The 15285-nt window shown below is 44.0% G+C and overlaps 1 protein-coding gene across 1 annotated transcript in view; it reads right to left on the bottom strand.

Moving 5' to 3' along the window:
• Positions 1-445: 445 nt before the first annotated feature.
• The window catches only part of HS1BP3 (HCLS1 binding protein 3), an 86931-nt gene continuing 72091 nt past the window's right edge, over positions 446-15285 (bottom strand). Inside the window, exon 8 of the mRNA XM_019537344.1 lies at positions 446-2605. Within this exon, the coding sequence (XP_019392889.1) occupies positions 2374-2605 (232 nt within the window). The 3' untranslated portion in view covers positions 446-2373. The remainder of the gene's footprint in view (positions 2606-15285) is intronic.

Below are 15285 nucleotides of genomic sequence, written 5' to 3'. Positions count from 1 at the left end.
GAGAGTGCAGGGGGGGCAGCGAGGAGCCCTGGGAGTAAAAAGGAGGGCTGAGATGTAACAGGGCCCAGGTCAAACCACGTCAACTCCATCTGCGAGGCTTGGGCTGCGGTGTAGGGGAGGAAAAGGAGCCCCAGATAGCACCCCATCATTGGCGTAGAAATGGGCAACCTCTGGCTAATTACAACAACTATTAATTAAATAAGAACAAGGCATGGCAGGAGAGTAAGCAGGTGGTTAGCCCATTACAGGACGGCGGAGCCATACCCGGAGAGGCTCCAATATTGGCACTCCTGTCACACCATGTCATTTCTGCTTTGATTTTTTTTATATATTCAAAATTTTAGCTGAACTTCGATATGTAAGAGAAAAGTAACATTTGTTGCAGTTTAGATAATTACAACTCATCTCTCAAACTCTTGCCCGTGTGAATGAAGAACAACACTCCTTGCAGGTTAACACATTTTATTACACTGAAACTTATTTTACATGACTTGGAGTTAATAGGTTTTATTTGTTCATTTAGACTAATGGTATAATAGAATCTGTTGACATAAAATGAAAATATTACTAGAAATCATTATAATTAAATATATATATATATATTAAGTACTTTATATGTTCCTTATTAATTCTGATCTATATTAAAAGGCAAGTTATAAGGGGGTGGTAGGGGATATGGCTTCAATATATTAACATTTCACCTCTGGAGACCCTGTCTGTCTCCAATCTTGTTTAGTTCACTGGTGCAATAAATTCAACAGTAGGCTACAATAGACACTCACCCACATTTATAACCCAGCACATGCCATAAGAGCCCCCTAGTATTGCCACAGGAAAGGAAGGACATGTAAATATGATATGCTGCATCAGATTCTTACTTTTCACTATAATTTCACCACGGTATTTTCTGATTGTTTTGTAGGTGTTGCATCTCAAAGTCACTCCTGCCTGGTTATCAAAACTAAACAGACTTGAAGCGACCAACATTTAGTGTCATCCCACTCCTGTCTCTCAACAGAAATGGGCCCAAGAGTCCTGGAGCATCTAGTCTTCCTAAGCAGGCCTAATATAGGCCATCCTCAAGGATTGACTAGCTCCTTACCATGCTCCTATACTAATCATCAGGAGTCTGATAATCTGTGCACAGATATGCAGTGTCCACACTGTGTTTTACAATGACACCAGTTCTCCTACGAATTTGAAATTGTATCTAAATGGCCAGGGTTCTAATTACTCTAACTCTTGCAGGAGAGAGTGGGAGGGGGGAGTCTGCAAAAAATATTGGCCTGCCCATCATGATCCCCTAATAAAATCAGAGACCACCACCCCAGGTTATGATTTTCAAATCTTACAGGGGGGTTCAGCCACCTGAGCTCCCCCATAATTCAGACTCTGTAAATAGCCAATAACCAAAGACAACACTGGGTGCATCTACACGTGCAATTAATTCAAAGCAATAAACTCTGTAGGAGTTTTGTCCCATTTTGTTGAAAAATTCCCTAGAAGCTTTCCTGAGGAGTCACACATATATGAATTACTCTGACATAAGGCACTACTGTCTCCAACAGTACTATCTTATGGTACTGTTAATTAGTTTACTGAGGCCTAATAGCATCGCACATGCAGATGGCAACAATTTACTCCACAGGTAATGGGTCTACTCCGCAGGAAAGCACACTTGTAAATGTGGCTACAGTGTACCTGTATCAACACTAGGGGTAGGAGTGATTGTCCCTGTGGTTTTAAGAACTGGCTGAAGAGTACAACCACCTGGGGAATTAATGCACTTCTGAACTACAAAGGGGAGAGGGGGAAGAGGGAATTTCACATATCCCCAGAAGCAGTAAGTGGTTGTAACTCACCAGAATGACAGCAAGGGAAGGAAAGCTGTTGAAGAATAGACAAAGGAGAAAGGAATTACATTTCCAGTTGGCTAAAACATGTCTTATATACAACTACAGAAAGAAAAGAAAGGCACTGTGTTCCTTGGATTGTTCATACCCCTTATTCACACCCGGAGTGTAAACTCCTCATTCTGTCCCTTCCACTCTAGCAATCAGTTCTCTAAAGCTGTATTACATAAGTGTGAGGATAACATGACTATAATACATAGACTCTGAAGTGTTGCATCGTTGTCTATATATTTTTTAAAAGCCCTGAAAATATAAGGCAGCTTCAAGCCAGAATTTCATCCTGTTGAAAAACACGTTCTTCAATGCTTGGAGCTTGTGAAGTAATCAAATGTGCTGCTCTTAAAAGCAAGACAAGTTGGCAGATGTAGTGACAATGGAAAAGTACTGGTTACTTCTTACATACATACATACAGACAGAAGTACACATTATAATGTATATATACATTATATATATAATGCTTCAAAAAAGACTCATGTCTTGGTTGCTGATGGATTCATTTTCCTGAATGTACTGAAGAATGTCCACCTCATTCATGGCTTGAATTCTGTCGTCTTTTGGTTTTGTTGGTGGGACTGAAATAACATTGTTCTGAGTGGTGATTATTGGCTTCTTAGGTAATGTGGGTTTGGCTGGCACCTTTGGCTTCGGTTTGGAACTGATTTTCAAAATCTTCTCTAAATCCTCTTCCACTCTAAGTAAAGAAAAAAAATACAAATATATGTGTGACTTCTCAGAAAAGCTTCTTGGGATTTTTTCAACAAAATGTTCTTTTGCTGAAAACCAATGACTTGCTAGAACATTTGTCATGGGAAAAGTTTGGTTTCCATTCATTTACCTCTGAAAGAGTTTTGAAAAAAATTCGAAATCATCAAAATTAAAGATTCCAGTTATTGATACAGAATTATTTTTAAACTAAAAATGTATGATAGTCTGTGGGGGAGGGGAATTTAGCAGGGCCTAAATTTAAATAACTTACAGTTATGTGAATGTTCTCAATCATTTTCTTCAAGATTCTTAATCCATGAAAAATTGAGCTTTTGACTTTTTATCCCCAATTTGTAATAGGAAAAAAAATGTCAACACCTTAAATATTTTCATGAGGTAAAAGAGACATTTCCACTCAGGCCTATTTCTCACCTATCATGCTTCATCATGATGAGTTCCATATACAGCTGCAATTCAAAGTAGCTTAGTTACACATCCCCCCTGAAAATGAAGACACCCTTATTTGTAAATACATATGCACTGTGACTTTTTACCGCAACATTTTTCTATTTTTTATTCAAATAGTATTCAAAATAAGGCAAAACATGCCAGTTGATATCCATGGGCATTAGCTTGTGATTTTAGGGTTAGATGAAATGCAATTGCTCCAATATTGCATCTCCTGAAGTCAATGGTAACTTTCCCACTGATTCTAGTGGTAAAGAGGTCAATGTGTGTTTGTGAAATACTGGGCACATCTACATATACATTTAAGCACAACTAAGTTTAGTATGCATTAAGCTAATGCATATTCAGCATTAGCAGATTTTTAGCAGGTTTCTACACGTGCAGAGACTTGGCACTAAAGTTAGTGCCAAGTCCCTGCAGCCCTGCCATGTGCCCCTAGTGGCTGGGTAGATCCAGGACTAAAGTTAGTGCCAGGTCACATCTACATGTGCGTTAATCTGCTTTAACTAATTATGCCTAACTTTAATACCTGCACTTGCATGCACATTCAGGACACACACATGTAGACACATGCCTGTAATATTCATTAAATTAGGCTAATGCACATTAATATGTTGTGTAGACATGTTCACCTTGTCCTAATAGCTAGTCTAACGGGGAAGCTACTGACAAATTTTCTACCATGGGCATGTCTACATGAGATGCTTTACTGTGCAGTCGACTAATCTACTGTGCAGTAAAGTGTCACACATGAGCACCATTTACTATTCAGTAAATTTGTCTACTGTGCAGTTAGCTACTACCTGTAAATACAAGCAGTAAACTAACCGTGAAGTAGATACTGTGCAGTAGCATATGTTTAGACACAAATTTGCTCGTGGTCAGTCTCAACACCAGAGGGCTACAGGGGACAGGGAACTTCCCAAGGCCTGGCACTGCTCAGCTTCCAGCTCCCCCCAGGAGCCAGGAGCCAAGCAATGCCAGGATGGGATAGCTCTCTGCTCTCTCTGTCCAAGCACAGCTCAGCTCCCAGCTCCCCACGGGGACTGGGGAGCTCTCTGTTTCCCTGCGTAGCTGATGGCTCGCCATCCTGTTTCTGGGGCAGCTCTCAGGCAGCCACCAGCTGGGTGTAGAAATCTCTGGCCAGCCCCCTGGCTGTGCAGGGAAGCCCCACTGGGCACAGGGCTTATCCCCATGTTCACGGGGCCAAGACAGCTCTATAGCAGCAGCTGTCTCTCAGCTCCATGCACATCAGGACCTCCCACAATGTGGCCGGGGCCAGGAGACAGCTGCTGCTGTAGCCAGAAGAGCTCTTCTGGCCCTGTGCACACTGGGGCTAGCCCCTGTGCTCCCTCCCAGCCCCCGCTCAAGTACCCTGGGGAAGCCTGGAGCTACCTCTGGCTGCTGCAAGGGACTAGAACAGGGTAGGAGCATCGCTGTACTGGGCTGCTCCCAGCTGAGCAAATTTGCTCCCAACAGGAAGCACGTGTAGATGTGCTCCCAGCGAAGGCTTACTGCACAGTATTTTACTGAGCAATAAGCCTTTATAGCATTACTAGTGTGTGTAGACATACCCAGTGTGAACTGGTCATAGTTCTTCCACACTAGTTCCCTTTGTGGATATGCTTATTCTGCCTTTTTTGCAGTTTAACTTAATCCACTTGCAAAGTAGATGAAAATAAGTTGTACAAAAGCACTCATAACATGTTGTAAGAGTAGCCAAATCCAGAGATAGTGCAGAATATGTATCCTGGGCCATCTCCCTTTGCAGACAAGCTCTGTAATAATTTTAAGGAATAAAAAGAATTGATTGTTCTGAAGCTGATGAATTTAAAGGCTGCAAAGACCCCCTTTGCAACAGGACAGGTCAACTCTGCCATCCACTGGGATGGACTTGATTGGTTAGGTGCTTCTCACAGTGCTGTAGCAAGTCTGTTCTGCAGTATGTGCTGAACAACAATATAGAGGAACCAAGTGCAGATGCATCTAACATGAGGGTCCAAACTAGGAGATTCATGTGTGAATTCTCTGGTTGTCCCTGGAAAGTTGTGCTGTCCATGGTTTGAATGGGTTTGGTAAGGCAGCTTTACTACTACTCCTCTGCTTTGGGAGAGACAGGCTGGGGTTTCATTTCTATTCTATCCCTCTTCACATTCTCCTACACTTCACAGGTGGACTGTTCCTGAAGCCTTAGATTTGGGTTTTAGATAACATCAGTGTGTTTAGCAGGTACTTTTTGGTCCCTGCAATGTTCTTTTTAATTTGCTGCTTGTATCTTCCCCACTAATCCATAATTTTCTTTTGTGCCAGTGGATGTGTCTAAGGAGGGTCAAAAACTCCTGTTGAGTTCAGCAGGACTAACAATTCTCCCCTTACTGTATTTATTAACTCGTGGCCTCTAACAGAGATTAAGTAATCATCTCTACTATGCAAAGGAGAGCCTTTGGCCAACGGCTAGAATGTCAAAGAAAAGCCAAGTTGTTCCATAACCGTAAAAGCAGTTCATTGTGCTTATCCTCCAAAACCATGGGCTTTATTCCACGTAACAAGAGAAAAACATAACAAAAGAAAAATCAACAGACTAGAGACACTTCTCTCATTAACTCATCCATCACATTACAATTCTGTAAATATTTGAATTTTAAAATACCAGGTGCTCAAAAACCCCATGAGCACTGTTATTATTATTAGCTGAAATAGGCTTTGGTTTTAATGTGCTTTTATTAAAGAGAAAAAACAAATCTTTGACTGTGCTGAACTTAACCTCATTTGGTCATGAAACAGCCAGTGAGACCTTGGCCTTTCTACTGAGGGAGCAGGTCTCAAGTTGTTAAGACTTGTAGATCCTTATTTGTAGTCAGACATCTACTTCTACATTCACCTCAGGCCACAGGCAGGTGTTACATCGGTGTAAGGAAATATGTCCTTTTCTTAGCACAAAAAGTAAGTGTAGATGTATCCAAGCAGTTTGGGGTGTGAAAAACATAGAGATGCCACCACAAACTGTTAGCTGGTTAAACAGCAAATTTGCCAGAGGGTGAAGTTTTCTAGCAACAAATATAATGCCTGTATGCTTACAGTTGGTGATATAGGGGTCTCCTGGTCTGCCAAGGGGGAGGGAGGGAATGTACTGGAGGGAGAGTACAGCCTTCCCATGAGCTGTCAGAGAGCCTTGCTGCCATCCCCACTTGAAAATCCCTGGGACGTCAAGGTTCCCAACCCCTTGAACATTCCCAAGTCTCTCTGGGACTCTCTAAGAGGTGGCAGCACTTACACTGTCCCTTGAACAGTCCCAGGGAATTCTCAGACTATTCAAGTGATGGCAGAAATTTCCTCACCTTTACCCAAACCCCTGTCCTGCCTGCTCTGCCAATCAGCAGAGTGGGTGTAGTGGGCTGGCACAGGGTGTAAGGGGCTAGGGTTAGGGTGCGGGAATTCCTGTTGCTGCTGAAAGGGTTGGGACTCTAGCAGTGGCACTGCCAGGGGTGAGAGAGCTAATCTTCTCACCCATGCCACCTCTGCAGGGCAGGAAAGGGGCTGTCCTGGATGCAGAGGGCCATCTGCCAATTACTGGGACTCACTTACAGGCCTGCAAGCTGCCTTCACATAACTGGTGTCATTTTTTTTAAGGGACACCATTAGCTGCAAGCAATGAGCACAGAAGCATTGGAAACAATTGTTGCAGGCAAAACAAAATGTAGACAGCTGTAGAACACAGAAAAATAGGACAGAACAGAGAAGCACAGCAAGCCCACAGATTGCTCTGTAGGTGGGAAGTCAGTTAAGGCTCAGGATGACAGATCGATTTTTAAAGGTAATTAATGGGTAACGATCTACAGCGTGAGCATATATGGAATATATGGGATAAGAGGTATAAAAGCTTAAGGAGAAAACTTAAATTTGAGGAAACCATGCCAGTCAAAACTGCGACCCCCACTGCTGTGCTGATGCCTGGCTGTCTGAGTCACCAGCAAAGCTAATCGCACTTTATCATGCATCAGCAGATACATGACAAATAGATCCAAGGATGTGATACTTCTCCTCCATGTGGCATTGGGTCAGACTGCAGTTGGAGTACTGCATCCAGTTTTGGGCACCGTCTTCAAGAAGGATGTTGATAGACTCAAGAGGGTCTGGAGGAGGGCCACTTGAATGGTTAGGGGCTTACAGGAGAGACTGAGGGACCTGGACCTCTTCAGTCTCCGCAAGAGAAGGCTGAGATGTGATCTTGTGGCCGCCTACAAATTAATTAGAGAGACGCAGCAAGGGATCGGAGATGCTCTGTTCACCAGGGCACTTCTTGGGGTAACAAGGAGCAATGGTCACAAACTGACAGAGAGCAGATTTAGGCTAGATATCAGGAAAAACTTCTTCATGGTGAGGATGGCCAAAATTTGGAATGGGCTTCCAAGGGAGGTGGTGCTCTCCTTTACCTTGAGGGTCTTTAAGAGAGGCTGGATAGGCATCTGGCTGGGGTCATCTGACCCCAGCACTCTTTCCTGCCTAAGCAGGAGGTTGGACTCGATGATCTGGTGAGGTCCCTTCTGACCCTAGCATCTATGAATCGTTTGGAAGACCTGGGAAAAAATAGCTTTATGCACTGTTTGGGGCTTTCCTTGAGTACTGGTATTGCTTAAGTGTTCTTATACGAGCTCTCTCTGCCTGCTCCTCCCCAACTTGAACAAGTGCACTGTTTACACCCAGGGCCTTATATTGTGAGTTCTAGAGTGCAGATCACCCATCTGTCACCATAACTGCAGGACATATTCCTTTTCTTCTTCTGTTCACTATATTAAGGTTGGCATTTTCAAAATCCAACTTTCCTTAGCTGATCTAATTCATCTCCACTGCCCTACAACAACTGAATAATTTGGCAGTGCCATGAGAAAAACCAACGGTCACACGGAAAAACCAGTCACCGGATAAATACTAGCCATTTATGCTCACAGCCCTGTTCAGATACAGAACCCATGACTCAGGACTGAAAATGAAAAGGCCACCCCAAGGTGCTAAACTGGAGAGGGCACTGGTATGCAGAACTGCCTGTTAATTTGCTTTGTTATTCTGGCTGTCTGAAATTCTTGACTTTCTAGAGTCTAACATTAATCTTACTTTTAAACCACAGAAGGTAACATGCTTACCACACTGTCCTAAGGTGGCAAGGATCCATGGCCTAAAGCAAGTTTAATGGAGTTTTTGGGGGTTTTTTTAATGTGGGTAGGTCTTGCTTGACCAGTCTCATTTCCTTTTATGACCAGGTGACCTATAACCTGGACAAGGGGGAAGAGATTGATGTTGTACATCTTGACTAAAAAAGCCTTCGAACTGGTATCCCATGATCATCTCTTGGCAAAACTGGCTAATTGTGGCCTCAACTCCACCACAATCCGCTGGCTGGACAACTGGCTCCGTGGTAGGACCTGGAGGGTGGTGGTTGACGGAAGCCAATTGTCTTGGTGTGTGATCACCAGTGGGGCCCTTAAGGCTCTGTCTTAGGGCCTATACTGTTTAACATCTTCATCAATGATGTGGACATTGGTGTCAGAAGCGGACTGGCCAAGTTTTCTGACGACACCAAACTCTGGAGTAAAGCATTCACACCTGAGGACACGAGGGTGATCCAGGCACATCTTGACAGGCTCATGAAATGGGCAGATGAGAACCTGATGGTGTTCAACACCAAAAAATACAAGGTTCTCCACTTTGGGAAGAAAACGCTGGTTAGCACTACAGATGAAAGGGACTTGGGGCTCATGATTGACCACAAGATGAACATAAGCCTTCAAAGTGATGCTGCAGCTAGTAAAGCAAGAAAAACGCTGGCTTGCATCCATAGATGCTTCTCAAGCAAGTCCCAAGATGTCATTCTCCCCTTGTACTCGGCCTTGGTGAGGCCACAGATGGAGTACTGTATCCAGTTTTGGGCTCCACAATTCAAAAAAGATAAGAAGAAGCTTAATAGGGTCCAGAGAAGAGCCATGCACATGATCAGAGGTCAGGAAAAGAGACCTTATGATGAGAGGCTGAGAGCCATGGGACTCTTCAGGCTAGAAAAGCGCAGGCTCAGGGGTGATCTGATGGCCACTTATAAGTTTATCAGGGGTGCTCACCAGGATCTGGGGGAACATTTGTTCACCAGAGCACCTCAAGTGATGACAAGATTGAATGGTCACAAACTCCACCACGACCAATTCAGCTGGACATAAGGAAGAACTTCTTTACTGTCCGAGCCCCCAAGCTTTGGAATAGACTGAAATACACTGCTGCTGGAGGTCTAGATGTCTTCAAGACACATTTGGATGCTTATCTTGCTGGGATCCTATGATCCCTGCTGACTTCCTGTCCATGGGGCAGGAGGCTGGACTCGATCCTCCAGGGTCCCTTCCAGGCCAAATGTCTATGAAATCTATGAAAACTATGAAAAGCTGTTACTGGAGAACAGGTCATTTTCAAAGAAGTGTGGAATCTGGTAAACCTTCTCCACCTAGATTCTGAAAAACACTGGTTAGCTAACCAAGGTTTTTTACCGACCACATAAAAAAACAAGTCCATAGCATGCAGGTTGTGCTTCAAAATCCAACTTCAGTGCTGGTGTACAAGACAGAATATTTGATCCATTTTTGACCCATTTTGTTTGATTGATATGCCTACAGTTCTTAGGCAGTAAATGATTTGTTAAAGGACGTTATCACCCATTTAACTTCATGCCAGAGGGCACAAAATAGGAAGCCTAGCAACTATTTTAAAACAATAAAGAGCCCTTTCCTTGTGGGGGTGGGGGAGGAAGGGAGAGCAGGGTGTGTGTGTGTGGTGGATAGCATTTTTTAAAGATGAAGGGGTACAGAATCCACATAATACATTTTTCTCTAAATAATCTGACTTTGTTTAGAAAGTGAGCACAGTACTGTTTGAAATACTTGTCATACTAATGTGCTGATTCAACTATTATATATCTCAGTAGTAATGGAAAATATAATTTGTTTCCAGCCATAGAAGCCAACAAAAAAGTTATCATCTTTAAAAAAATCTTAATGAATTCAGCTACATGATGGGAGAGCCAAGATTTTGAAAGAGAGGCAGATTTTTCTGTAGGGATACAGATAATGTGCCATTTCACAGATCTCTCTTCATCTCTCTTCTTATCTCCCTTTCCTCTACCACTGAACCTTCTGTCTATAAAGACAAGCTGTTTGACACAGGGACTGTTCTACTACTCTGCACAATGTCTAGCATAATTTGGCTGTGATATCTGTTGGTGCCTAGACTCCCCCTTAATAAACACAATTCATAAGAGTTGATTTAAGTGGAAAGAGAACCTAAAAGCTTCCACGCAAATCAGAGCTAAGCATCAAAAACTTTCCCATCTGTATGAAACTTTTTGATATAGAAGATTACACAAGATATTTCAGGAAAACAAACTTTGACAATCTTTTCTCTGAACCTGGTTCTCTCCTATCCCTACTCCTCTCTCTCCATTGTACCCTTTCCCCACTCGGGGCCTGAAACCTCCATCATAGTTTCTTTCAACTCCCCTTTTCTATTGTTTCACACCCTTCCTTCAAACCTGATTCTTCAAGCAATCTGCCCTCCATTCTGACCCTCGACAAACCCTACATCTTCTCTATCAATTCTGTTTCCAGCATCTTGTCTTTGTTTTGCTGGTCTGCCTTAGATTGTAAGGTCTCCAGGGCAGGGGACATGTTTGTACAGTACCATAGTATCAAATCCATGGCTTATTTATTTTTTTAAAGATTATATTCAGGATTTTTCCTGTTCTTTAAAACTAACTGAAACAATAATGCTGCCCCCAGGAGGTAACTATCAGCAAATGCTTTTCTGCAAAGGGATCATCTTCCTTGCAGTGGACTGTGGTATTCTTCAGTTAGTTCCTTCTCCAGTAAAGCCTTGCAGGACTAGGGTAATTTCCTGGTTTGAGCTTCCACTCCTTTTAAAGTTCACCACTTGCTAATATAAGGTGGGTGGTTTTATTTATAATAATGTTTTGTTTTTCATTGGAACATGTTTTCAGAGAGAACAGGGAGTTTTCAGTGCTTGCGATGCTAGCAAGAGAAATTATACATGCTCCCAGATGTTGTGACACAAACAGCCCACGCACATTTTATAGAACCATTTGTCATCTGTAATTTGCCTTCACTCAGAAGCAAACTGCTGTATAACATTCACTGAAGAAGTGACAGTACACTATTGTTTCACTATGGCAAGTGGTTTGTCCCAAGGGTCATATATTTGGTGACTTCCTGCTTTTTTCAGAGCTCTTTTGACTGGTTTCTTGTTCCTAGCTTCCTGATGGAAAGGTGAGGCTTTTAACCTCCTCTCATACAATTCTGGACCACTGAAAGATCTGTCACTACTCCTACCTCAGTCCCAGGTGGCTGAAGAGAGGTATCTGGACTCCTTTGGGAGGGTCAGCAGGCTCTTCAGAGAAGACACCCACTTTATTCCTGCATCCTGCTGGCACTAAGTATTGCCACTGCTGAATATGCAGTAACGAAAAGGGAGGACAGGTGGCAGGGAGGCAGAGACATCACAAGTCAGGGAACAGTCCATGCCACATTCTACCAACATCTGCCACTGCTCCATGACTCTGTTGCACATATTTCTGTGACAAACTACTACCCTAAACCTGGCTCCTGCACAAAGCACTAAATGGGCATGCAGCCACCGTACATGATGATGGAGGTAATGGGCAGAGCTGGTTGAACATTTTTCAACAGTGATGGAGTGTTTTCACAAAAAAAAAAAAATCTGTGGAAAATATTCCCCGCCCCCTTTTTTTTTTATCAGCTTTAGCAACTAGCTGAGCGCCTGAGGACAGAGCACTAAATGAATGGGGAGCTACCTAATTTGAGTAGGCCATGGAAGGCCTTCAAACAACGGCTTTTCTCTGCTTCAACAGAAGCCACAGGGAATATTACGAACAACTTCATTTTGATCAGTTAAGGGTGAGTGCTTCTGGCCACCTTTTACCTGCCCTGTCACCTTTCCTATGCCAATCCCTGGAATTGTCTCACTATGCCTGTCCTGTGCGCAGGGAGCAAAACGCACCTGTACTGCAGCACTGTCTTAAAGCAAGGGTGTCAAACTCATCAGGCCCACGGGTAGGGCTGGTTCCACTGGCTGGATGAATGGTGCGGACCCAGCCCATGGGCCAGACTGGGCCTACAGACTGCCACCACATGCTGGATCCAGCACGTGGATCCAGTCTTGAGCAGGCACTGCAGGCAGCACATGCCCCAGACCGGTCCCATACTCTGCATGCAGCGTACATTCTGGACTAGCCCCAAGTGCTATATGCAGTGAGCCCTGGCCCTTGAGCAGGGTCAGTCCAGCACTCACTGCATATGAGTCCCTCTGAAATCCATGGTCAGTACTGTGGGCTGGATGATAAGGCTCAGTGGGCCAGACCTTTGGCACCCATTTTAAAGCAATAATAGATGTAAGAGACATTGGTATACTCTGCTGCAAAGAAAACTGGCTCACCCTGTGCCTCAAGACCTTTTTGGCCCTACACCTCCCCAACTGGAAGGAGGAACCTTTACAAGCAGTGAGCAACCCACCATCAAAGATACAGAAACAAATGCTTGCATTTTGTGGGTTTAACATATGCAAACAGATCCCTCTCACATGCTAGCACTATGGCAAAATGTTCAAAATGTGAATCGCATGAGAAACAATAGGGACAAGTCACCAAATATCACATATTCCAACACTTGGAGAGAACATCTAATCAACGTCTGAGCCCTCCAGCAGCGGTCAGTTTTTTGCAGGTGTGCCCCAAATCAAGTCCTGCACCCCCTCCAAGTGCTACTTAGTTTTCAGCCCCAATCCAAAGTGTACGTGATAGAGCTTGCTCCTTGGGGAGCTGGAATGGAGGCAGAGGCTCAAGTTTCTGGCTGCGTAAGGGAGAGCAGGGGCAGGATGCTTCTGTGAGAGAGGTGAGACTGTCAAGAAGCAGGCAAACCCTTCTCTGGCTCTGCAACCACCGTGGTTTTGTATGGTGAGCAAGGATCCAAAGCCCTGAATTTGGCAGGAGCTGCAGGACTAAGGAAAGGATAACTTGGCTTTTGGCAGTGACACTTGATGCCTCCTCTTACAGCAGCTGTCCTTTCCCCACTCTACCTCACATGGCTGCAGGCTCAACCCCCCTGCCTCCATTCCAGTGCCTCTCTTTACTGCGTGCCCAGAGCTTGCATGCCACACAGCAGCTGCCAGTGCCAGTTATGACCTGCATGCCATGGGCTGACCACCCCGCTCTATTGCTGATGTAGAACTAAAACCTGCAGTGGGAACACTTCTATTTCCAGAGTTCATTAGATTCAGTTTTCAGTCCATCTAAGTCAAGAGGAGTATCAACAACACACATAAGAACAGCCCCCAAATTATGGTCCAGGAAACACTTCTTGGTGGCTACAGGTTGTAATCTCCCCTGACACTGCATTTCTAACTCTTTCAGTGGAACTCTTGTTTCTTCAGTATACAGGAGCCTACAAAAGTAGGTGGAAAAGAGGAGGAAGAACAGTTGCCAATATTTCTATTTTTACTAGGTGCTACGTAAGAGGAAGAGAGAAAGCAGAAGCTGTCCTAAAGGACCGAAGTCCCCAGTGGGACTAGGGGCTATTATTATCTTTCACTCATCGTGTGTTTTCCACATGAATAGTTGCTGGTGACACATGTCCTTGTGGGAAAGCATTTGCAAAAAGCAGAAGCCCCCCCAAAGGAGGTTTTCCAACGGAGTACAGAAAAGCAAAGGGCTCACTCACTTGATACAACAGTAAAACATAAGCAGGGGAATTGTTACTCTCTCGATTCACAGGAAAGTTACATGGATAAATCTGATTTTCACATGAGGAACAGACCCCAAGCAACCCCACACTTTGTACATTTCAGGTTAAAATCTAGTTCATGTCTTGGCACAGTTTTGACTGCTCCATTATTAGGACGCAAAAGCTGTATGCCACACATCAGAGGATGAAGAAATATCAGGACTGTTTGTTTCTAAAAATGTTTTAGAACAGTCATACTACATCTGTCATTTTGTGCCCACTAGTGCATGTTCTTTAATCATATTGTGCAACCCTAACTACAGCTGTCTGATAGATTTAGAAAGAACACGTTTTCTCTTTCTGACTTCAAGAGCTCACTTTGGTTAGGTAACTGAGGTGGGCTTCAGGAATCCTCTGCTTCATTCTCTTTCCCACGGGCACCTACAGATCAGGGGCCATACTTTATTCCACCTTTTAGGCATTTTAGTGGCCTTAGACATGTAACTGTGATCCTATGCCACCTTGCTTAAACCCATGGAAACACAAGAAGCTGAGCAGGGGTGCGTCATCTTTTGTGTTAACTGGTTTTCAGTGTATGATCACACTTAAGTAACTAATTCCACTCAAGTGACTAATATGTGGAATAGGATTTGACCCTATGCACATTCAGGTTCTGGATTTTCAAGGGGGCTTCACATATACCCGGTGTGACGAAACAACTAGGCCCTTTTAAAAGGTGCAGTGCAAATCTATATTAAGTTAATTTTGTGTTGAATTTCCTAAAAAGTAGAGGGAAGAGAGGTGTTCAACTCATGTGGTTTTAAACCCACCTTGTTTTAAACCCTCCCTCCCCATTATTTTACATCCTAAAGTCTGGACTCTCAGGATGTGTCGGCACATGAAAGTACGCCTGGCCCCAAATGGCTAGGAGGTCAGCTACCTCCAGCTGGGTCCAAGGTGCCAGCTCTGAGCAGACTCCTCTACCTGGGTCATAGGTTTCATAGACATTAGGGCTGGAAGGGACCTTGGAAGATCAAGTCCAGCACCCCGCCCAAAAGGCAGGAAGTCAGCTGGGGTCATAGGATCCCAGCAAGACAAGCATCCAATTTGCTCTTAAAGGTGTTCAGTGTAGGTGCTTGAACCACCTCCGATGGCAGGCTGTTTCAGACCTTGGGGGCTCAGACGGCAAAGAAATTCTTCCTTGTGTCCAGCCTGAAACGGTCTTATAGTAATTTATGACTGTTTGACCTCGTCATCCCTTGGGGCGCTCTGGTGAACAAACATTCCCCCAAATACTGGTGGTTACCCCTAATAAATTTGTAGGTGGCCATCAGATCACCCCTGAGCCTGCGCTTTTCCAGGCTAAAGAGTCCCATGGCTCTCAGCCTGTCATCGTAAGATCTGTTTTCCTGAC

The sequence above is a fragment of the Crocodylus porosus genome, unplaced genomic scaffold (assembly GCF_001723895.1).
Source record: "Crocodylus porosus isolate Cpor-Errol unplaced genomic scaffold, CroPor_comp1, whole genome shotgun sequence".
Taxonomy (NCBI): Eukaryota; Metazoa; Chordata; order Crocodylia; family Crocodylidae; genus Crocodylus; species Crocodylus porosus.
Note: the sequence above shows the minus strand (reverse complement) of the source record. Positions and strands in the feature narration are given on the sequence as shown.